Source organism: Strix uralensis, chromosome 2, assembly GCF_047716275.1.
Source record: "Strix uralensis isolate ZFMK-TIS-50842 chromosome 2, bStrUra1, whole genome shotgun sequence".
NCBI lineage: Eukaryota > Metazoa > Chordata > Aves > Strigiformes > Strigidae > Strix > Strix uralensis.
Genome location: NC_133973.1, coordinates 37,970,318 through 37,995,078, shown reverse-complemented (window position 1 = coordinate 37,995,078; position 24,761 = coordinate 37,970,318). Strand labels below are relative to the sequence as shown.

The following is a 24,761-nucleotide window of genomic DNA, read 5'->3' as shown; positions in this document are numbered from 1 at the left end:
GGCAATAGTAATTCCAGAGCTTTTGGTGGGAAACAAGAAAGACGTAACACACTGGCCTTCGGGTACCGCATTTCTGCTATTACAGCAGCTACGGGAGAACCTTAGAGTTTGAAAAGCCATGCTGCCTAGGAGGAGGGGACGCAGCAGCAGGATACACTCCTAAAGCTATCCGAGTGCAGAATGGACCTCTCTATATGGACACAAGACTCAACAAAAATTTACCAAGATGAAAAATTTTAGCATCCATACGTAGTCAAGGTTCCCCCACTGAAATGAAGCAAAATTAGACTGCGTGACTTTCCTTCTGAGGTGCGTTCTCCTTTTTTTAACCTCTCTCCTACCCCAAAAACAAGCGTTTCTCTGCAAAACTCTTTCTCAGCTGCTAATATAGGAATGCCTAAGGATATGTGAGATACTTCTAAGGCTCTCTAAAAGAAAACAACCTGATGTCATTAGTTTTAAAATAATCACACAAGGTCCAAACCTTCAGCAAAAAATTTTTAGGGGTTTATACATAAAAAAGGACTGAATCTACAGATCTAGAAAAAGATGAGAAAAGGATATGACTTTATTCCAATTATTTTTACATTGAAAATGAAACAAATGTTAGCATCAAAAAACCTGAACTATTCAGAGTACACAACTTGGGCCTATAGCACAATATTTGCATCACAAAAAATAGTAACTTTTCATACATACACATACAACCAATGCAAGTGTTTTAGTTTTTACATGTAAATTTTCTCACAAAGTCCATGTAAAATCATTCATATTTTTAAAATAGTTTGCTTTACATTTTATGTTTTGCAAGGGTTCGGTTTTTAACAAAATTCCAGTGATTAAGCTTGTTGGCAAGTACGATCAAAAGTTTATCTGAGCAGCTATTGGATACTCTGAATGGAAAACAAGCCTTATACTCAACAAACATGCATCTGGTAATAACAGCTGCAACCACACACATATAGATGAAAAATACATCAAACTAAGCACTCCATCAAAGCACTTAAAATTAGAAATGTTTGAGAAAAATGTTCATAAACAAGCTACTCGTGAAGAATGAAAAAGAAATTCACAAAATAATTGTGAATGGTATATTTGACAAAATGAACCTAGAGACAACTTAAACCCTAAATAATTCTACAGCATGAATTTCTTGCCTAGATTTCATTAGAATCAAGAAATATCAGACATACAGGGAATTAAGGCATCCATACAACTTTAATACCACCAAGTCAATCAGACTCAATCATGAAATACAGTCAGTTTGAGTCTTATGCCCCATCAAACCACAAAATCTTTGAGAATTACATTCAAAATTTTCTCAAATCGTCTGCTTAAGGCAAGAACTACAGAGAGTTACTGCTATGTGGTGCCAATACTGCACAAGCCGCTACATGGGCTCCATTCTAATAGGCTGCACTTTCACTAGGGAAACTGAGAAATTTAAAATACTGATAATAAATACCTGCACAGTAAGACATACTTATACACATGTGTGTGTACGCCTTAAAGAACACAATTTTTTCAGCAGGGTAATTCCAGCACAGAGGTTCTCCATCTGTGACACAAGACCTTCTGGAGAAGTGTGGATGAGAAAATAATTATACAAGACCAGTTTGATTCTGCTTGACTAAGAAATAACTGAGTACATATGAAAAAAGTTAGCAAGGCCTTGCTAGATTAGTGAGCTCAGGTTAATTTTACAAATGCTTCACTGGCAGCACAGCCAGTGTCACTGCATAAACTGGTTTACACGAAGAGATCGAACCGTGTTCCTAGTTGTTTGTTCCCATTACCACAGTAGGCCCTGTTGTGCCAGAGCAGCTGCCTGCACCCCCGCGCAACAAACCTGATTGGGGAACCATTCCAGATGAAACCAAGCCGCTTGCTTGGTTTTTGTGCCGGCTCATCACACAGCCGCACTCGTGTCAGAACAGAAGCGGCAGCAGCCCAAGTCCATGAATGAAAAATCCACTCCTTTTACAAGCAGCTTAGCAAGTTTGCAAAACCACCAAAAGAACCAGCCATGACAAAAAATACATCTGGAGAGGGGAGAGGGGAGCTGGACCCAGTGAGGTACGTTGCCATTTTTCTTACACGGGGTTTAGCCTGTTTGCAACAAATCCTTGGCAAAAAGGTTTAAACGCAGCACTAAACATATTAAAGAGATTCTAGTAGCTGCTTCAGCCTATTTGTGACTTAGGTGGAATATCTAAAAGCACACTGTTTGAAAACGCGTACGCGGATTAGATGTTAATCTCTAGAATTCAAGCTGTCCTTAATGAAAAGGTAATGGGCCAGATTAGCTTTCCACAAAACCAAGAGAAATCTTGTAATTCTAATTTCTATTTTAATACTTGCATTGTGACACATAAAGCCCTGTTCAGGTATTTAATTCAAAGTGGGTAATTTCAATGAGAAGCAAGACTAAAGCAATGATAACGTCCGTTATAATTTTTCAAATCACATCAAGATGAACGAGTACAGCAGTTACAAAGGGTCTGAGCCAAAATCCACCAGGGCCGGGGCATGTGCCTCCCCGCTCATACCGGGGAACGGTGGACTAGCTTGCGAGGACGCCACGTGCGTGCCACTAGAAATTGAGCTTCTTCGCACCACGTGGGACCTTCCCCCCTACATTTTAGAAAAACATGGATTAAAATAAAAAAAAAAAAAAAAAAAAAGAAAACCCCACAACAAAACAGACTATTAAATGAGGGGAACTGCAAATTAACGCTGCCCGCAGAGGCTTCCCCCCCCAGACGCCCACCCGCAGTACGCGGGGTCCAGGCGCGGGGGGAGGGGGGCGTACCACAGCAGCACCCTACCCAATCCTACCGGTGACACCGGCCCCACTACGGGGGGAGAGACACGGACACGACGGGGACCTGCCTCTGCGTGTGCCTCCCGCCGCGGCTGCCTCAGTTTCCCTCCCGCGCGGGCGTTAGAGGGCTGCGGTGAAGGGGCTGGGGGAAGGGGTGAGGGTGGCAGCCGGGGCCGTGTCGGGGGACTCCGGCGTTGGCGCCCTCCCCGCGGCGCGGCGCCGGGCGCGAGAAGGAGGGGAGGGGAAGGAGGGGAGGGGAGGGAGGGGAGGGCTCCCGCCCGCCGCGCTACCTGTGGGGGAAGGGCGGCGGGTGGGGGATCCCCCGTAACCGTCTCCAACCGCCACCCTCCCCGCCGCGCCAGCGCCTCGCCCCCCGCTCCCCCGCCGGCCAATCGGAGCGCTGCGCACGTGACGAGCGTTCCCTTCGATGACCTCATCCCTGGTGTGGGATGACGTCAAATTCAAGATGGATGGAATCACGGCGGTGGCAGCAGCGCGCGCGGGCGAACCGTGAAAGGAGGCGCCGAGGGGGGCAGCAGGGGGGGGCGCGGCCGGCGGCGGAGAGGGTGAGTAACGGCCGCGTCTCGCGCCCGTTCCGGGGTTGCCCGCGCCGTTTGGGTCTCCCCGTGTACAAAGGCGTCTTTTCCTGACGTAACTCTGAGGTGGTTTTTTTTTTCCCCCCACCGAGCGGGGCTGCGGTCCCCGAGCAGCGCAGTGCGCCTGCGCCGGTTACGAAACTCGTCTCCCTGGCCTCCGCGCATGCTCCCTCCGCCCCGAGGAAGCGGCTGGTGCCCGTTGCGCCGGCACACGCCCGCCACATAAGCCCCGCCGGCCTGCCCGCCGCGCATGCTCCGCGCCCGCGCGCCGCCTCAGCTGCCCCTCATGCGCCTGTGCCGCGCCCTCCCCCCGGGCCGGAATCCCGCCGCACTGCGCCTGCGCGGCGGCCGGCCTCGCGCTCCCTCACGGCGCATGCGGGGAGCGGCGCGGCGGGGGGAGAGCGGCGCCGCGTGGGGAGCGGAGCAGCGCGCGGGGCGGGGGGGCGCGCGCGCCTGCGCCCCGCTGGGTCTGGGTGGGGTTTGGCGGGAAGGAACGCGCCGCCTCCCGGCCGCACGTGCCCCCTTACCTGCGCTGCGCCCGGCGGGAGGGGCAGCCCCGCCTCCGGGGCCGCCCGCCCCGCCCCGCCCCGCCGGCAGCGGCCGCGGAGGGGAGCGCGGCGCCCTGCCGGTACCGGCTCCTACCCGGCGGGGCCGCGGCTCGCGACTCCTCTCCCCGGGCGGACGCCGGCTGTGGGTCCGAGGTGTCAAACATGGCAGAGGATCCGGGAGGGCTGTCCCTCCCCGGTGTGTCTTGAGGGGAGAGCCACGCTAGCCTGCAAATTTCAGGGCGGAAAGCAACCCAGCAAGGTTCCTGCGACGTATAAGTACATGCAGGTACTAAACAAAGTGTAGCTTTACTAGTCCAAGCGCTCTTTGGCTGTGTTATTCATGAGGCGGAAAAAGTACATCTCATAGTCTAGTGGAAAAATCCTCAGCGCTCTACACCAGCATGTGCTGTGCGTTTGCGTAAGGCTGTGGAAGGACTTTTACCCGATCACAGATGTCGGAGAGAATTTTACTTTAATGCTCTTTAAAGTCCAAACTGTCATTATATGTCCAGATTGGATGCGGCTCCTGGGAAGTATCGAACTGCAGGAAAACTTGATTTAAAGGAGTTATTATGAGTCAGGAAATACTGTGGAATTTCATTGTATACTGAGTAAGCTCTTAATAATTAAATGGCACTTGTCTTAAAAGCTATTCAGTTTTTTTGTTGTTAGCCTCACAGTGGAAGTAAGAGGTAGGTAGGCTGTGGGTATAAGAAGAGCTTGTGATGAGTTACATAATCACAACTATTTTGAATACAGTGAACATCTTGTAGTTAAGTCATAGTTGGTATTTTCAGCCTTAGATAAGTGTTACTATGAAAATAGATTTTTTTTTTAATGTATTTTTGTGCAACAAGGCTTTTGATATTAAATCAGGAGTAGTAAATAGGTATTACAGGTAAATCTACTAATGCTTTATGTTTGTATTGCCTGAACACTGGCAATTATTATGTTCTCTTCTGACTTAGCTCAAACTGACAAACTGCTTCGACTAAAATTTTCCACCAAGGTTATGCTGATGTTCTTGAGGGGAAGTTTTGAGCAAACTTTAGCAACTGTTTTTACAAACCTTGTTTGCAAAAAACAAATTATGTGGCCATGTCTTGGGTGGAAGGGGATCTGACATCCCTTCCTCTCAGAAGTTTTATTACCCACATGCTATATACAGCTGTAATCTCATAAGAACATTTGGTTTACCTGTAGAAAATCCACCCAACCTGACTGGGTTGTGAACATCTGAAGAGCTGTCATTTGCACGTTCTCAGTAGGGACTCACAGGGAGATGTCACAAATTACAACCTCTGGAGTTTTCAGCTACAGCCGATGTGTGCCAGGATTTATCAGGGGTTTCCCCAGCTGTGAGCTCCCCTGAGACTGCAGGAGCCAAGATAACCCCTGGGGATCAGAACTGAGAGTGAGTGACCACGTCTCTTGCTCTCCACTAATTTCAACATTGCCCTGTCATCCAAAACAGGATTAAAGCCATAATGAGTTGGGTGCTTTTTTAAGGCTTAAGGTAACTTATCCTTTAGTACATACTAGCACTCTTATTTAATGTAAAAAGAGGCAATAGCTTGTAAGAAGTTCCTGAAGTCCTCTTTGCACTGTACCTTTAATGGTACACAAATAGGATAAATGTGAAGGTTTGTGCTTCCTTTTCCTACTGTGTAGGTTCCAAGCAGCAGGGTGATACTCTGTCAGCTGACTCAAATTCAACACGCTTCTTGGACTGAGAACCCTCCTGATCACTAGAAGCTTGATACCACTAAGAGGTTGGGTTTTGTGACCTCATGGGTTTTGTGTGTATGATGCTAGAGAATACTGATACACAGAGAATTAGATAGTTGGTCCTTTGCTCATCTTCAGTAATGGCTGGCTATGCTTTCCTTAAAATTAGAGGCATGCCAACATTTTGGTTTAAAAAGACAACTTTACAGAAAGCTGTGAGCTTTCATGCTATATTGAAGTTGTTCCTTTTTGAACTTCAGTAGCTGTGAAGCAATTACCATAAAAAACATCAAGTAGTTTCCCATTATAGTTTTCAAGGTTTTGAAAGTTGTTTTATCTGCAAAATAGTGATAACTACAGTCTATAAACAAGTGTAGACTTAGAGGGTAGAGGAAGGAGGAGCTGGGGAGAGGAAGTTGGGCTGTGACCACCAGATGGTTTGTACTGCACTGGGAGGTACTATGCTGTGAGTCACGCATTACACTTGCAGCTATTTCCAGCTCTCATTAAAAGAAATTCTCAACTTCTGAGCATGTGAGCTGTTTCATAATGAACTCTGATACATTTAATGATCTGAGATCCTCGGAAGGGAAAAAAATCTTTAGAGGCAGCAAAATCATTTGTTGCAAGTGGAAAGACTGCAGTATGCCCAACTTAAAAATACATACTCTGTGTAGAGGGAGTTGCTTTCCCCAAATATTTATGGTGTAGATTTAATACTAGTCAATGTACTGTAGTCTTTTCCCAAGTTTTTTCCTTAATGATAATATTTAAGACAGCAGTTCTCTTATATTTTCTTTCATTCAGCAGTGAAAATAAAATCATCTGTTGTCTTTGCTTATTGGCTACTTTATGTATTATGTTGTTCTAGAATAGTTCTATGAACAAGGAAGGGAAGTGTTGAGCAACTCTTCTACCTTCCTAAACTCATTCTACTTCCACCACCGCCACCAGCAGTCTTACAGCCCATCAAAACTAAGAACGTTTTAAAATCACCTAGTCCTGATTGTTGAGGGGGTTTTGTTTTCCCTCTGAGATTTAGTGAAATGCCACGCCTTTGTTGTGCAAAATCTTTTCATACAATCAGTGATGAAAAGGCATGAGAAATCCTTTGGCCAAATAATTTCAAGAAAATGTTATGAAAGTTGTCCTTTCATAGTAATTCATATAGAATTGAATTGCATTCTTCAGGAAAGGAAGAAATATTTTTCCCTTTTTTGTCTCAGTGCATTAACCTCCTTATCCATGGTATATCCTACATCAGCACTTAACAGCGTGAGTAATCTTTAGGTTGCATTTCATTCTCAGTAATCTCTTTGTTAAGTTATGGTTAGCACAGGGACAGTTCTTAAATGGTGCACAGTGAGTGTCCCTGCCACCCCCTCACACCCCATCCCTCTGACCCACTGATTTCCCTCCAGTGCTGTGTGGCTCATGCACAGGCCAGCATCAGGCCTGACACCACAATATGCTGGAACCAGAAGTGTACCAGTAGTCCCAGTGGGGTGGGTGCCCACCAGCTAAAAACCATTAGAACTACTTTGAGGTGAACTATTGGGCATTCTGACCTGAATACATTTGTGAGTATCTTTGGAGAATTTTTCAGAAATCTTGTATTTGGTACAGTAAATATGACTCAGAAAAACCTTTTTAAATAAATTAAAATTTAAAATTAATACATCAATCATCATGTAAGAAAAAGCAGCAGAATTACAGTGATTTCTAATCACTGTTTGCCACAACTTAATCTACCTGTCACATACAAAAGGAATTAGTTTATTTTGTGCCAGGATATAACTCTGAGTACAGTCCTTCAGCTATTGAGTTCAATGGACAAATTCCCTGGAAGTTCAGTAAGAATGGGACCAGCTCCTTTCTCATAAATACTTTTGAGGAATAAAGAAAAAATACATAGTGTTCTTGTCACAGAGGAGAATTTTAAAATCTTTTTTCAACAAAATATGTGGACATTGCCTACTCCAAATGCACATGGGCTTTGAGTAAGCTGAAAATCTTCCACGTGCTATTCATGACCTTATAAATAGCTTATGTAAAACTCATGTAAAATTGCTGTTGTCTTTCCCATTTTACAGTATCCTGTATTGTCTTCCCAGTATCTTGCCTGTAATTAATGATGGCTGAATGGCGTTTTCTTTGGATCCCTTCAGTGGGTGGAAGATACCTGTGTTCTCTGAATTATAAGTTTCTCACCTGGCAATTTTTTAGGCTCAGCTTTTATGTTAGTTCTGCATGCTTCAGATTAACTACGTGACTTTTTCCCCTATCTCTTGTTACACTAAGAAACCTTAGTGTAAACACAATACTGTTGATAGAAAAGTACCTTAGAAGGGTATAACTGGCTTCTCTTCCCATCTAAAATATGCTATGCCTGTAAAAAGCACCTTTATATTAGCAGAAATAAGCCCACAATTAGAGTTTGTCATTTCTACTATACCAACAAAATTAAAGTGGTATGTAGACAAGATTTTATTGTGAATTGGGTCAGTTAAACAAAGAAAGAATAGCTCATATAGGAAAGCAGATGACTGAATATTGTTCAGTTTGGTACATATATCTCTTTATTACGAATACAATAATAAAGTCAACCTGTAGAAAGAGTACAAATGTATACATTTGGTGTGTGTCTCCCCTTCTTCAAATTCTTGATTCCATGCATCTCTTACCAAAAAAAATCATGTGAAATATTTCTGAGGATGAGGTTTTTGTAGGTGTTTAAATTGGATGGCCATCAAGCTTTTCAGTCTTGTCCCATCAGAGAGTTTAATGGCAATGTTACAAAATTCAGGAGAATGAAAACTGAAGAAGTCCTTGCGGAAAGGTATTTTTAAACTTTTTAGTCTCTTGGTTTAGTTTACAGCAATTCGGATGATGAGTTACACACCTTTCAGTTGAGATTGAGGCCAGGGCAAGTATTTTATCAAACTGTTTGATGTGTTTTAATCTTCATGAACTCTTTCAAGAAGAATCAGAAAAGCTCACAGCCAGCGCACATTCCTGCCCTCTCCCTTACATCCAGTAGTTGTGCAATCCCATGGTCAGCTGGATCAGTTTACTGATCTGACAACACGCTGCTACTCCTCCTTCCTTAGCGGAGGAGGAGACGTGGACTGCTCCTTGCAGGAGCAATCCCTGGTTAGATCGGACTGAGAGAAAGATGAAATTGCACCCTTAGCTGCTGCTTGTTTGTAAACAAGAATGAGAAGGACAAGTGGAGCTCTGTGGTGTTACTTTGACATTTTGTAGTTTGCTTCTAGTCAGGAGGAGCTATTTTGAGGGTCAAATGTCGAAACTATGTGAATGTGAAAAGTAGCCTCTAATTTCTAAGAGAATTTCTAGTCTGTATCAGGATAACTGCTAATTATTGTCCCTAGTGGAGGGGGAAATAGACTCCAGAATATTATCTTTTCCTCTCCCTAAATTTCTGCTTTTGTATGTGTGAAGGATAAGTAGTTGGAAATTAATACATCAATTTCACACCCTAGTAAATATATTATTTATCTGATTATATGCCTTCATACCAGTGAGTCTCTCCTTGCTGTTGACCTATTGGAAATGAAAAACATTTGACTTCATGGAGGAAGTTTGCAGTATTGTCTACAGTGGAAAACAGCAATAGCAGTTGAAATCACATTTCGTAAATCCAGGAGGACAGAATCCATGAACTTGCAGCAAGGGATTACTCAAATATTTAGTTAGAAAAAGATTATAGAAGTGCAGACAGCCTTGCTCCACGGGTTTGGAGCTGTTACATATAGCTTTTGGGGGGCAGGGGACATGTAAATATATACGGACTGTAGAAGACTGCAAAGGCTGTTGATGGGAGAAGAGGCATTTGATAAACTGTTGTCAGACTCAAATAATAAAATCCAGCATAGGATCCTTGAGTATAAGTTTAAGCAGTGTAGGGTTTTTTTGCATCCGGACTCTTGACGAGTAATGAGACTTTTTTCCCACCTTGTGTCTGAAACAGTACATGAATTATCAGAGCCATCAAATCCTTTGCAGAGCACTCACAACTGAGTGTAACATTCCTGCATTTACCTGGGGATACCCCAGGAAGTCACTTGTATTTTTTGGCTGAGTCTTATAATCCACGTTTCTTTGCGTTTTTTAGTGGTTTTGCCATCACCACACTTCTTATGTATGTTTTCCCTGTTGAAACCCCTGTTCAGTTTCCCTTGTTGCCTGTCTCCTCTGTGTGTGTTTCCTCCTTCTTCCTTGTATTCTCTGCTTCTGACTGCAGTTTCTCACAGTCCTGGCGCCTCCTTGCTGCAACACTGCATCTCATTAAGTGTTTCAGAACACCGGCTTTCCCACTGCCACCCCCAACATGCTATTAACACAGCTCTAGCTGACAGCTATGTTGTTATAATGGAAGTCAACATCTTAATTTTAGTTGCTTGTGTATTCGCAAGTGTAAGCTGTTATGCTGAAATTGTTCACACAAATATCTGCCTGATTCTATTTGTAAAGTTTCGGCACTGGTGACTTCATGGCTTCTGAAGGTGGAGTTTCAGATGGGCAAAGCTGACTGAACAACTTGCTGGCAAAGAATGGGTGGTTTCGTGGCTTCTCTTGCTGCAACTGCAAGGCTTATCTGACCTCTCAGTGAGCTGGTTAAGCTCCTAACCTATAAAATATCAAACAGATATAAGGAGGATTGAGTTTGTTTGTTTGTCTGTGTCCTGCTTCGTTTTAGGGAGCTGCACCAACTTACTGGGAGGTCGAATGAGCAACAGAGCTGGTGAAAGAAGAGGAGGGTACAACAGGGCTGGGAGGAGGAGATGTGAGAGTAAGGGACAGAGGAAAGGAAGGGGAACTGCCACTTCAAAGGCAGGTAGCTGTTGAAGGTCAATAAACTGCCGGACCAAAGATTAAGCTTTTTTACCCTTCCCTTGTGAAGAGCTTTCCTGAGTAGCAATGTCCTTTTTGCAGAAAGTGATTTTGAAATAGTAGAGGTGCCTTTTTCTATCCTTGTTCAAAAACTAAAATAAAATAAATCTTGTACCAAATGTGGTACTTAGGTTTCTGAAATCTAGTTCGCTGAGATCAGTAGAGGGCTGTTGAAGATTGACAGTAAAAATCTCTTCTTGGCCTCCTGAAGGAAGGCTGCACGTGCTCCTGCTGCACTTGCCCTTCTTGGGTCTGGAGTCTTACTGTCACTGTTCCTCCTGAGGACTGGCAGCTGCTATAGTATGTGGCATCTGAACACGGACAATGGGAGATTTTCTGATATGCTGTTTCCTTGATGTCACCCGAACATCATGGAAGAAAAGAGGAGAGAGCTTTGTTTCCAGTCAGTAGTGAAGACAGCTGGAAAAAAAATGGTTGGAGAGAATAGAAGCAGATTATCTGGAGGAAAGAATTTAGGTAGTTAATGGCAAAATAATCTTCATCTGAGGAAGTATGAATCCTCAAACACCTGGAATCAAATGTAGCATCACAGGAGCCAGCCACAGTTCTGTTATCTTCACAGAAGTTGGGCACACCTTTTGTGTTGGGGCTGAGCACAGGCAGCCAAGCATTGACTTAGATGACAAACTGTTGTAAGGAGTTCTTCTCTTGCTATAGCTGCTCCCCGTCACAGTTTGCTGCCTCTTCAGTTATGCCAATGCAATTGTTCTTGAGATTGTGGTTTAATGTAAAAATTGGCCAGCATTTGAAAAGAAATACTATTTGGTTTTTATTTATTGTCTGATCTGCTGTGTAATACAGGCCTGCAAATATTTGTACTGGCACAGCTGAAGGAGTGAACAGCATTGTGCAGATAAGATGAACAAAAGAGAGCAGGAATGTCTTGGATCAACTTTGTTACTGAGAAGTGTTCATGTAGTGAAATTTTAATGCATTGTACATTTACTCTGGTAATCTTTGGGGGTTTTTTTACATCAGGCTTTCAGATGATCTGTGTAAATGTCTTTAAATGGTTCTGCAAACCATTTCTGATTTTCTTAACATATTATAGCTTGTTTTATTTCTGACTGTTGTGTTTAAAGGCTATTAAACTGAAAGTCAAGCACTTGAATTAGGAAATACCAGGATTAAAGCTGCTTTTGCAGGATTAATTTGGTCCCATGCCATTTGTGTATGTTGTGGCCTTGGTTACTGTTAAAGTGACAAGAGTTACACTGCACCAAAGAGCTCTGCCTCCTCCACTGCACAGAAGAGGCTGTGCTCTGAGCAGGAAAGGGAGGGCTGTAGTGGGATGCTTCTCTCTGTCTTGTTTAATGTAATAAATTGGAGATGTTTTATGAATAAAAGAGAATGTGGAAAGAAGGATGGGTGACTATTGGATTCTGCTTTAGACATGTAGATTTTATACCTGTCTCTACTAATAGCATTAGTGCATTACGATGGACAAAGGAACACATAGTAATTACATGGTGTTTATTCTGCAAGTGTCTTAGACAAAACACAAGGCCTGGGTAAAGCAGATTAAAATGAAAGATTTGAAAATATTTCAAAACATTTGACTAATACACCCCTTTCCCACTGTGTCCTTGAGGTATGGGTTCTGCAGCAACTTCTATTAGGTGTCTCTACAGTACTGCTTTAGTTCAAGTTTCCTTCATAAGCACACTGTTGATCTGTTACCTCCCTACACCATGCTGCAACTTGCATCCCAGGTGAATCACTTGAGTTTGCAAACTCAGTTTCTTTCAGATGAAGCTAAAGGAAAAAGTATGTTCCTGGAACACTTGTTCTAATAACACTCCAAGCGTTAATGGGTGCTCAGACCACGATTAGGGCCGGTCAGCCTCCACCACTTTAAATTGCAGTGACATCCACAAAGGAGGCAGGTAGTGTGCACCCCCTTCCCCCCCAGACAGTACATTTAAGCAAAACATAGCAAGCAAACCAAACCAGATTGGTTTCTCAAATTCATAGTAGCTTGGCTGCTCTGCTTTTTTTAGGTGAAGGTGTGTGGGGAATTATGCATTATAACTATCTGAGACGAATGAAGGATAAATTAGTGTTTATGAAACAACACTGCAAGACACTGAAACACTCAATAAAGACAGATCTGGTGAGGAAGCAGAATTCTGCTCTTGCTATTGCCATGACACTATTAACTCTGTGGTTTCCTGTGTAGAAGTGGTAGCTCAGTCCTGTGATACAATCAATGCCCTGAGACACTGTATGTGGCACCCTTTTAAGTCATTTCTCAATAATACCAGTTTAGACTTTGATCACTTATTTATATCCATTAGTTGTAAGATTTACCACCCTCATTTATTAATCATGGCTTCTTAATACTGTTTTTTTATTTTGATAAACTTTTCAGTTTTGCTTGTAAGCTGATGAATAGTGAAACCTTTTTGTTGTAATAGCATACATCATGTATAGATTATAAACTGTCCTGGATTTGGCTGGGATAGAGTTAATTTTCACAAGAAGCTGGGAGGGGGGCACAGCCAGGATAGCTGACCCAAACTAGCCAAGGGGATATTGGACACCAAATGACGTTCATGGTCAGTACATAACTAGGGAAGCAGGTCGGGGCAGGGGGAGGGATCGTGTCTCGGAAACTGGCTGGGCATCAGGTTCTGGGTGGTGAGCAATTGCATTGTGCATCACTTGCTTCATATATTCTCATTATTATTATTAATTTTTATTATTATTATTATTTCTTCTCTCCTTGTGTTGTCCTGTTAAATTGTCCTTATCTCAACCCACAAGTTTTTACCTTTTTCTTCTGATTGTCCTCCGCATCCCACTGAGGAGGGAGGAGTGAGTGAGCAGCCACGTGGTGCTTACTTGCCGACTGGGCCTAAACCATGACATAAATTGAAGAGTAGTTTCTCCAATCATCTGTAAAGAGATGGGGTTTGCTTTTAACAGATACATCATTGACTTGTACTACCACCATAGAGGAAGGTAGTGTAAAATTCTTACAGGTTAACTTGAACAGAATTGTAAGAGTGTCCATGAAAAAAAAGAAAATTGGATATTGCTGATTTCTCTGTCTGAGTGCAGGTGCACAGATACATAAATTTCAATTCAAGCCACAGAAGTTTTTTGTTTAAACTATCTTAAAATCCAATTCTCTTCTTTTGTTAAAATCTAATCTGGAGCAGTCTATTGAGTTATTGAGACATCCTGCAGTACAGGGTGGGCAGTGTTTTGAAGCATATGGAACATGGAGGTTTCTGCACTGCAGTTTAATTTGTGCATATTGTACTCTTGGATGCATCCGAGGGTAACTGTTCCTCAAGTATAGGGGTTGTGGGCATGAAGTGCTCTTATGCTAATGAAGCATAGAGTTCAGTTCTCTGATTGCTTTTAAGCTAAAACAAAGCAGTGCAGGGATACTTCAATTATAATTGTGACATTTCCAAGAAACCAGATCCTCTCAGTGCAGTTATAAGTGACACATATTTGATAGCTAGAAGTATATATTAACCACACTTATTAAGCATAAGCAAACATGATGAATTAATCTAGATTACAGACAATAATCCTGCTTCCTTCTCCCTTCCCAGTATTAATGGCCTTTCCATCATCCTATTAAAAATGACAACAAAGCCCCGTTAATTTGTTTAGTCAGCAAGAGACTGTCAGGGTTGCTTAGCCTCAGAAAGGTGACTTGGCATAACTAAGCTTTAGATGTCTTATTCAAGAGTTTATCAATGCGGTTGTCAAGATAGATCTTCATAAAGCTAAAGCTGAGAAAAAGATGATCAAGAGTGAAATGATTGAACTGTTCCCTCATGTGAACAGGTGTATTGCAGGAAGAGAACACAGCCCCCACCCACCCCCCTGCGTTAATTACGTATAATATTCTTGGTATAAGATCAACGATTAACAGTGTATTTGAAAGTGGGCACACGAGCTGGCTCTTCTCGTGGCTGTGCATCTGTTGGAGCTAACAGCGTTGCTTTAATTGCCATATACCTTTCCTCCAAACAAGCTGCTTTCTTCAGCACTGTTGATGGTGGTTTAGCCAATTTATGAAGTACAGAGGGATTAGGTGTGTTTACTTTATCTCTAACAACAGTTCACACAAGGCAACCTACAACTTTTTTTTGTTGTTGTTCTTTTTCAGAAACATCAGAATCATGGAGGGGCTCTTGCATTACATAAATCCAGCACATGCCATTTCACTTCTAAGCGCACTGAATGAGGAGCGTCTAAAGGGACAGCTGTGTGATGTTGTTCTTATAGTAGGAGATCAGAAATTTCGAGCTCATAAAAACGTTCTGGCTGCCAGCAGTGAATACTTCCAGACTCTGTTCACGAATAAGGAGAATGAGTCTCAGTCAGTGTTTCAACTCGACTTTTGTGAGCCAGATGCTTTTGATAATGTGTTAAACTACATTTATTCTTCATCCTTATTCATTGAGAAAGGCAGTCTTGCAGCTGTGCAAGAACTGGGCTACAGTCTTGGAATATCCTTTCTTACAAACATTGTTTCTAAGAGTCCTCAAGCTCCTTTTCCAACTTGCCCTATTAAGAAAATACTGTATCAAGATGAAGACGAAAGTAGTTCTCAGAAGAGAAGTGTCATTGTCTGTCAAAACAGAATTGAAGCACAAGCGAAAAGTATAAATCAAACACAACATGATTTAAGCCATACTTCTAAACCTTTACCCTCTGTTGCTGTCAAAACTAGCAGTAGACCACAAGTAACAAAACCAACTGAAACCCTTCACAACTTGTCACTGACTGAAAGGAGATGGCTGAAAGAAAGCCCTGTGAGCTACACAAAGGTTCATGAAACTTCTGGAACTGTGGAGGATCAGAGCAGAGGTGGTTTAGCGAAAAGGAACACAGTACTGCCTCAAATGCCTTTAGCGGAGAAGGAAATTGCAAGCGATGAACCAGGAAGCAGTGGTCAGCTTTTAAGAGGAAAGACTGCAGAGATGTCATTAAAAAGACCACGTCCACCAGTCTTGTCTCTGCGTGGCACATCAGAATCTACATTTTTGTTGCGAGAGGCGGGAAAAGGAAACGGTCAAGGTGAAGACAGGAATTTGCTATACTACTCAAAGTTAGGGCTAGTAATCCCATCTAGTGGATCTGGTCCAGAAAACCAAAGTATTGACAGAAGTGGGCCACTTGTAAAGAGTCTCCTTCGAAGGTCGCTGTCCATGGACAGCCAGGTTCCTATTTACTCACCTTCTGTTGACCTAAAACCTTCACAGGTATCATCATCCTCCTCACCGGGAACTAATGATTCCCAGAAGACATTTAACGTTGTATCTCAAAAGTCATCCTTGAAAGAGTCATCAGAGAAGTTAGTCTTAGATGAAAAGCCACAGGTAATACACCCACACCGCCTTAGGTCTTTCAGTGCCTCTCAGTCAACTGATAGGGAGGTCGCTTCCCCTCTCACAGAGGTGCGAATAAAAACTGAACCTAGCAGTCCACTTTCAGATCCTGCCGAAATAATAAGAGTTACAGTGGGTGATGCTTCAGCATCGACAAATAAAGACTTTCCTGTTAAAACTGAGGATGATCATAAGGAACCAAGTAGACTTCCAGCAAAAAGGAGTTTTCAAGCTGATAGAAGCCTACCATTTAAGAAACTGAAGGTGGATGAGCAGGGTTCTCCTGCGTCAGAAGACAACTTTGAGGAAGGCTCAAGCCCTACGCACCTTGATGCTGATTTTCCCGACTCTGATGTCAGTAAAGATGAATACAGCGAGATGGAAGAAGCAAGACCAAATAAAAAATTTAAATGCAAGCACTGCCTTAAAATTTTCAGATCAACAGCAGGTCTTCATCGTCATGTTAACATGTATCATAATCCAGAGAAGCCCTATGCTTGTGACATATGCCACAAGAGATTTCACACAAATTTCAAAGTGTGGACACACTGCCAGACACAACATGGAATCGTGAAGAATCCCTCACCAGCTTCCAGTTCACATGCTGTTTTGGATGAAAAATTCCAAAGAAAACTGATCGATATAGTGAGAGAGAGAGAAATTAAAAAAGCTCTAATTGTTAAACTAAGGCGTGGCAAGCAAGGTTTTCAGGGACAGTCTGCTTCACAAGCACAAGTCATCAAAAGGAATTTAAGATCAAGAACCAAAGGGGCCTATATTTGTACCTACTGCGGGAAGACTTATCGTTTCCTCTCACAATTTAAACAGCACATAAAAATGCACCCAGGGGAGAAACCAATTGGAGGAAATAAGGCTCCTAAGCAGAAAGATCATATTCATATTGCAAGTCCAGTAGAAAACAAAGAGGTTTATCAGTGCCGTCTCTGCAATGCTAAGCTCTCTTCACTTATTGAACAGGGAAATCATGAGCGACTCTGTAGAAATGCTACTGTCTGTCCTTACTGCAGCCTTAGATTTTCTTCTCCAGAGCTGACGCATGAGCATGAAAGCAAGTGTGAATACAAGAAGCTTACTTGTCTTGAGTGTATGCGTAGCTTTAAATCATCCTTCAGTATTTGGCGTCATCAAGTTGAAGTTCACAATCAAAACACAATGGCTCCATCAGAGAACTTTTCTTTACCTATCCTGGATCACAATGGAGAAATAACTAGTTCATCAAGATTGCCTCCTCAGCCAGAATCCAATAAAATGAACAATTTTGTGGCTGCAAAGGAGGATGGTGTAGTCAGTGATTCATCAGAACAAATAAATTTTGATTCTGAAGATTCCTCATGCCTACCTGAAGACTTGAGTGTTTCCAAGCAGTTTAAAATTCAGATCAAAGAAGAGCCTGCAGATGATATGGAGGATGAGGTCACTGAAACGAGCAGAGAACCTAAGGAAGTAGTCTCCAACAAAGATGCTGGTTTGTGGCCCTGTGAAAAGTGTGGGAAGATTTTCACTGTACGCAAGCAGCTGGAGCGTCACCAAGAGCTCTTATGCTCTGTGAAGCCATTTATTTGTCATGTGTGTAACAAGGCCTTCCGAACCAATTTCCGGCTGTGGAGTCACTTCCAGTCTCACATGTCACAGGCTTCAGAGGAGTCCACAAATAAGGAGCCTGAGATATGTCCACCAGCTAATTCCCCATCACCACCACCCTTACCTCCACCCCCACCCCTCCCCAAAATCCAGCCTTTGGAGCCTGATAGTCCAACAGGCTTGTCTGAAAGCTCCACTACTACTGAAAAATTATTTGTACCACAGGAGTCAGATACACTCTTCTATCATGCTCCACCACTCTCAGCAATCACATTCAAAAGACAATACATGTGTAAACTCTGTCATAGGACTTTCAAGACAGCTTTTAGTCTTTGGAGCCATGAACAGACACACAATTAGCTTTAACAGATACCTTAAAAAGCTGGTTCAGTGGAGGCCGTGTTCAGGATCTCAGATGTATGCCATGTAAAATAGAAATCTAAGAGGATCAAAACAGTGACGATGATGAAGAATTTGGAATTTGTGATGCTGCTGGGATTTGAAGATTAAGGTAAACTAACTTGGTTAGTAGGTAGAAAGCAGAGTAATTTAAAATACTGAGGTCTGGGATCTAATAGTAACAGAATAGTTTTTATTTCATTTAACACTGAAATACGATCACATCTGGATTGTATGCATGGATCTTCATCCTGTGATGTTGGCGTGTGCGTGTGTATTATATATAAAGTTATATATTAAATGAAAGAGCAACAACAATTTGGATTCTAACTGTGAGTTTGTAGTAGTGAAATACTGTAACCAACTTCATTAATTTTTTTTAAAAGAAACCACCATACAAGCTCCATATAAATAATCGCCATGCACTTGCAGTTAGGGAGGAAGTGGATGGAGTGTCTTGCTGTATTGACTTAGGTCTTAGAAACCTTTAGCAATAACAAATAAACCTCAAGTTTGAGTAATCCTGATGTTATTGGATACGAATGTTTGATATTTTAAGGGAACATAGAATTGTTTTGTTGTTAAATGGAACTTGTGCAAATTAAAACAGAATCTAAAGTCAGCAATATTATTACTAAGATTTTATATAAAAAGTAGCAGCAAGCCTGCGTTCAGCCATTTAATTATAAGTTTCTAAGGAAAATTGGGGGAGGAGGTACTTTGCTTTATATAATGTCCCAAAGACTAATTTACTATAGATACTTCAGTAGCTAAAGTCATTATATTAACAGCCATCATCATGCAAATGGTACTGTTTATAGTATGAACTAAGATTGAATGGATGTCAGACAAGTTTCATAATTTTATTTCCACTATTTGTACAACAGTTTGTAATTCTAACTACAAAGGAATGTATAACTATTAAATCAAAAAAAGAGCTCATTAAGGGACAGAAGATGAGTTGTGTTCCTACACACAGTAATAAGCTTGGCCATGAGTACAAAGATATGTTTTAACAAAAACTAAAAATGTAAATATTTATATAGACACCTGTATAAATGAAGAAGTATGTATTTGAAATTTGTATTAAGCATACATATCCAGCTCAAAGCAGAGGAAAAACCATCACACTACAATCACTGCATTTTATGAATACAATGCATAGAATATTTCTTTCTGCCGCTTTCTATCATATGTGATAATGTGTTGCAATTTTCTAATTTGTTGAAAATCGTGGTAATAATGGGCTGCAGATATTCTGTGTGGTTCCATTATTTTACCTCAAATCACAACTGGAGCATTTAGTGTAAGTAGGATCATAGATACTTACCAGAAGCTATAATAAGGGTCCAAAATTATTCTGTAAGTAAAAGAAATACTTACCCAGAAGTAGGTGGTAAACTAACAGTGAAAAATTCTTCTGCTATAATTTAAGTTTAATGGAGTGGTGATGGATTAAAGTGAACGTAAATGATGCAGGCAGCATTTATGATCCTGACCAACTTTACCCCGTGCAGGCTGGGAGAGGGGAATTGCATTCCAGACTACGTAGCCAGAGCCCAGTCTGTGTTTGCTGAAAGCAACAGGAGTTTTGTCACCAGTTTCGGGGGGAGCAAGAGCAAAGCTTTAATTCTGTATGTCACCATTAATTTTTTTTCAGTATCCCAAACTCAATAGTAAGAAGAATTGCAAGCTGACACTAAGATTTAGCAAAATTAAGCAGAAGTGTAACTCCTAAGAATCTAAGGATGGGCATCCTTAGGCACACACAGGAGTGGATTTTTCTCAGTGAAAGCCTGAGTGTGCCACCCATTTTTTTCCAACAGGTTTTTTTTTTTTTAGTTGTTCTTCCTGTAACTTAAGTTTAAAAGAATTGGCTCGGGATGGACCCCTGACTTTTTTCAGCTACCAAAAAATTTGCAATGTTATTTTCAAGCCTCTTCTGTTTAATTTTTGATTAAAATCTAAAATTGTTACTAAACACTTCTAATAGTAATGTGTTGTTCTTTTTTCATCCTCTTTCAGGCAAATTGTAGCTGAATATGATTATGCTAATTTGTTAGAATATCAGTTAAACTCTTTCAGTGACATTGCAACTAAAACAAGGTACTAGTTTAATAGTGACATTTCTAGTTGTTGACTTTTTTACTCCACCTAATAAGACTAAATTTATTTCTTACCAGAAGCAATTTAAAAATAAAATGGTTGTTACACTTAACCTGGTTTAATAAAATCAGAAAAACATAACGCTTCTCTAAGTATCCTTTAAATGTATGTAAGAAATCTGTGCATATAAAATATGAACATGTTTTTATAAAATGGTTCATAAATTTTCACCAATGATTCCTCTATACAATAGTCTGAAAGTTTATATGTAGCCTTTCAAAAATCAGTGTGCTTTCTAAAGGAAGATGACTAGTTCAACTATGTCATAGTCATCTAACTTCCAAATGGGATTCTGCTATGTGTTATGAAGACAAATTCCACACACTTGAAATCAAAAGCTTGTGCAACATCTCTGAAGAAACCTTGACCTTTTTCCTAGTATACTATGTATTATAAAAAATCCATAAAATATTTTTTGTCTAAATAGCCTCCTCCTAAGTTTTATTTAGTTGTTTTGTTTGGGGTTTTTTTTAAGTTTTGTTTTTAACTTTGAGTGTGTTCTGTGGTTGTTTGTTTTTTTTTTAATTCGGTTCCTGTTGTTTAGTAAAGGAATTCAGGATCTCTGAAGTTTAAATATGAGATGTTTATATAGCAGTTCTGGTTTTCTATTAGCTTTTATACAGTATCTTAAAAAGCCCTTGATAGAAGTGTTTATTTTGGAGGATACGGAATAAATATGCTTCCACTTATATAACTTTAATATATGTTTAAAAAGTTAAATTATGGAAAAAATGTTAGTTGCTTGTTTATAAATAAAGGTCTTTTGAAGAGTGTCTAGTTTGGCCACAGCCAAAATAAAAGGCAAATTTATTGATACAAAAGCCTGTCTTCATCATATTTTGTTTAATTTTGTAGCTGTGTACTAAAGTGACACAAAGTTAGAGGTCTTGTTAAATATAAAAAGTGTTTTGCTTTTTTTCTTAAAATTTGTGACAGGAATGTGCAGATGTTTTAATATATAGATTAGAATCTTAATTCTTTCTTTTTTTGCTATTTTTATAATCTGTCAGATAAATCTCAGAGAACTATCCTGCTTCAGTGGAAGTCCAATGGAAACTTCTGTTGCATTTAAGAGGAGCAGGGTTGAGCCATGAAATGTGTTTTGGTTTGGGACTTTTTTCCTTTCAGGCACTGTGTTGGCAGTGTCTAAGCCTATGGTTAAGTTCCATTAAGATCAGTCTTAATTTTGTGCTTAAGTTCTTTGCTAAATTGGGACCATGATCAACCTTGAAAGTCAGCAATGGCAGAAAAATACATATAGATTTTTTTTTTTTAAGTCCTAGAACCAAATGTTGAAATATTTATTCCTCTACATAAAAACTGCATATACAGCTAGGGTGTAGTTCTGCAGTTTTACAAAAACAAAGGACATGAACCAGTAATACTGTCTCTACCTTTTTTTTTTGGTAAGGCGGCGTGAAACAGCCTGTGACAGTTAATTGAGCAGATAACCTGCTGAAGCAGTGGGTGACACTGGAGTTTGTCTTGTATATTTCAGAATGGAGATGTAGCCTTATCCATGAACAAAAAGACAGCTGTAAGAGACTTGTTCCTACATTTCCTATTTAAGCAGGCCTTCTAGTGACATCCAGTAGTTTTTGGGGTTTTTTTGGTTTGGGGTTTTTTTTTTTTTGTCCGATGTTGTTTGTTTGTTTTACCCCCAAGTAGGACATGCGGGTTTGATCTGAAGCTACATGTACTCTGTTTTTGTTCCAAGCTTCCAGTGATAAAACTAGAAGTTCCTCACATGGGATAAGGACAGACTTATGCCTAACTTCTTGGCACTAACAGCGAGGGTGCAAATATCTGGCATGAGCCTGTAATCTGGCATGTGCCTATACTGTTCAATAAAATTGTTTACATTTTCCTACCAGAAGATTTAGATAAAAATCAAAGCAAGCTTAGGGTTTGGGGTTTGTTTTTTTTTTAATGTTGCTGTTAATGAATCAGTGTTAAAATCTTTTTTGTTGTTGTTGTTGAACACAGCCAGATAGTATTTTTTAATGTCATTGATTCTTGTTTATTTAAAATGACTTGTGAAAAACTGTACTGTAACTGTTGTACATAAAGGGACACTATCAAGAGAAAAGTTGTATACAGTAAATGTACTTATCTGTATTAAGACTACTTGATATTAATAAAATCAAAGCGTTTAAAAACATGAATTGAGTCATAACACTTGAGCTGCTTGGGCATGAAAATGCCTATTAAGGGCATCCTGAATTGTTGCAAGGATGTCTGAAAAATGTATCTGAATTCTGTGGGTTGAGCTTATTTTTCATGTTGCTTTCTGTCACTACTCCAGAATAAAGGACTAAATCCATTTTTCCTTTTCCGGTTTCTCAGCAATATATGTTACCTTTTAAAGATACAAGCTTCCCACTACTGCAGCAGCATCTTTAATTAAAATACATACATAAAACCAGAACAAACTATCTTTTGCAATGTAACATGCAAAATACATATAAAGTACACATTTTAAGGCTTATTCTTGACAGTGTCCCTTTTTAAAAAGCAGGAAAATGGGATCACTTTTAGTGCTTGGGTACAGGGAAATGGTTTCCTACAGTTTCTAGAAATGGGAATTATCCAATATATTTGCTATAGAACTTTCCAATTAGTTACACAAAATCACTTGTCATTTTAAAGGATTATAGAGGTAAGAAAAAAGAAGCTGGTTTTATAATCCTGTATACCTTACAGTCATTCTGTATCAGTTCAATACACCAGGATGGGTTTTTACCTTTTTTAGGACTGAGACTTAATAGCTATGGGCAACTTTTTCTTTAATGTAATGTAAATCCATTGCTGCTTTGTACAACTTTTTCTACTGTGTGTTTTCTTTACTTAGATCTTGACTAAGAAATCTTGGCGTCTAATAAACTTACACTTTGTTTCTTTTGAATTTCTGTGTCTTATACTGGAATCTCTTGGCAAAGTGTGATGTTATTGTACATACCATTGTGTCTGTGGGATGGGAGTTTTGTTTATAAAAGAGCATCTTTTGATCTATTTGTTGGATGTAAATAGTAGTTTTTACATTACTAAAATAATGGCTTTTTGTTTGTTTTAGTAAGTGCCCCACTGAACCTTTTACTGGAAAATACAAGAAAACCAACTGCTCTAGACAATCTCTTAAAAACTTGAGCACAGCTCAAATTCGGCTTCTCATATGCAATCCGTGATTAAACTGGGACTTTGTGGAAGCAAGGTTCCATCAACTGAGCATCTCTTTCATCTAAAACTGGATTGAACCAGATGTTTGAAAATAAAGAGTCAGGAATGTTTATGGTATTTGGCAGTGCTCTCATCAAAAGCAGTTTTGCTGCATTCATTTCCCTCTTCAGAAACCCCTGCATGGGAATGGAGTATGTAGATTCATTCCTATGATGCAGAAAATTACCTGTATCTTTTGGGAACACGGTTTACTAGGCTCCTCTCTTCAAAGCAGATGAGACCTATCTTTGAAAACTCTTAGGCCAGTTTTCTCAACTTCTTAGTCTCCACGATTGCTGTCCTTTGCCATTTTTAATTTGTGCGGTTTGGTTGAATGCATTGACCAATTTCACTCACATTTAATAGAGGAGACAAGATCTCAAGAGTTAATCTCCCAACAAGTTTCACAAAAGTCACTGCCTGGATAGCAAAGAATGGTCTTAGTGGGAAGGCTAAGATTTGCAGCAAGAGCATGTGCTGAACAGTTACCTGTGCTTTTTACCCCAGTGCTTGTCACTGTGTGCATGTGTACTGTCTTGTCAGAGTAAGTGGGGCAGTAGGTCAGGTGAAACTTACGGCAGAGCTGAAGTACCAGGTCTGCCAAATGGTCAGAATCAAGGGTTGAAAGGGCATTCCAAGCTCAAGAGGATTTGGGCCTTTGATGCTCTTTACATCTCTTTGAAAACAGGGACAAAGGGCTCCAGGCCTGTCCCTCCATGGAGTATCCCTGCACATCAGAAGTTAAGCGAGCTGTGGAAAAGGCAATGAGAGGGCCGAGGGCTGCTCTCTGACTCGTTCACAGAGTCGTAAATCACCAAAGGTTTGGGTCCCTCTTTCTCCTTTCAGCATAAGGAACTCCTCCAGCTCTTTCTGCATCCAGTTAAGATCTATATACAGTCCTCTCTCTGTTACTGTTTCAGAGCAGTCTGACATCTGCTTAAATGCTTCACAGAAAATGTCTGCTCCAGAGACCATAAAACCTCTAATTGACATAAAAGTCAAGAAGCAAACCAAAATGATAAAACGTTACTGATAACAGGTGCAATGCTCTTGGCATTTTCATGGAGGTTTTTTGTTCTAATTCCAGCCATCCGCTTCTAAGACAGTTGCTCCTCAAACAAATCCAGTAACATTTACTTACTATTCTATTCACAGGATGTTTCCAGCTATCACTCTTTTTTTAATATACAAACACTAACAGGATAATTGTTACTATTAGACCTACATGTCTAATATTTCTGTTTCGAGTCCTGAAATACTCTGGCAATAAAAATTTTCAAGGTGTTGGCTGCAATGGAGCAACATAACTTTTATTTCCCCTTCGTTTTACATGTGTCGAATGAGTAGATTGAAAGCAAAGCCAGTTTCTGCTAACAAAGAATTTGCTTTA

The 24,761-nt window shown here is 40.7% G+C and overlaps 1 protein-coding gene and 1 long non-coding RNA gene across 4 annotated transcripts; one reads left to right on the top strand and one right to left on the bottom strand.

Moving 5' to 3' along the window:
* Positions 1–540: 540 nt before the first annotated feature.
* Positions 541–3,181, bottom strand: LOC141939179 (uncharacterized). The gene is made up of 2 exons (XR_012627496.1): positions 3,115–3,181; positions 541–2,634 (listed from the first exon to the last, which is right to left on the bottom strand). It is a non-coding gene; the product is annotated as an uncharacterized LOC141939179 (long non-coding RNA).
* Positions 3,144–23,060, top strand: ZBTB21 (zinc finger and BTB domain containing 21). Of its 3 annotated transcripts, XR_012627495.1 has the most exons (3): positions 3,144–3,390; positions 14,764–18,101; positions 21,824–23,060. XR_012627495.1 is itself a non-coding variant. In XM_074858402.1 (2 exons), exon 2 carries the CDS (start codon positions 14,777–14,779, stop codon positions 17,948–17,950), a length of 3,174 nt encoding a protein of 1,057 aa, XP_074714503.1. In that variant the 5' UTR covers positions 3,144–3,390; positions 14,764–14,776; the 3' UTR covers positions 17,951–23,060. The 3 variants fall into 3 exon arrangements, 2 of the variants coding, with proteins under 2 accessions (XP_074714503.1, XP_074714504.1); XM_074858402.1 differs by having other exon boundaries at positions 14,764–23,060; XM_074858403.1 differs by lacking the exon at positions 3,144–3,390 and adding an exon at positions 4,097–4,254 and having other exon boundaries at positions 14,764–23,060.
* Positions 23,061–24,761: the final 1,701 nt, after the last annotated feature.

Bases quoted from the DNA above. Each gene is read 5' to 3' on its own strand.
- ZBTB21 (XM_074858402.1), top strand. From the start codon at position 14,777: ATGGAGGGGCTCTTGCATTACATAAATCCAGCACATGCCATTTCACTT.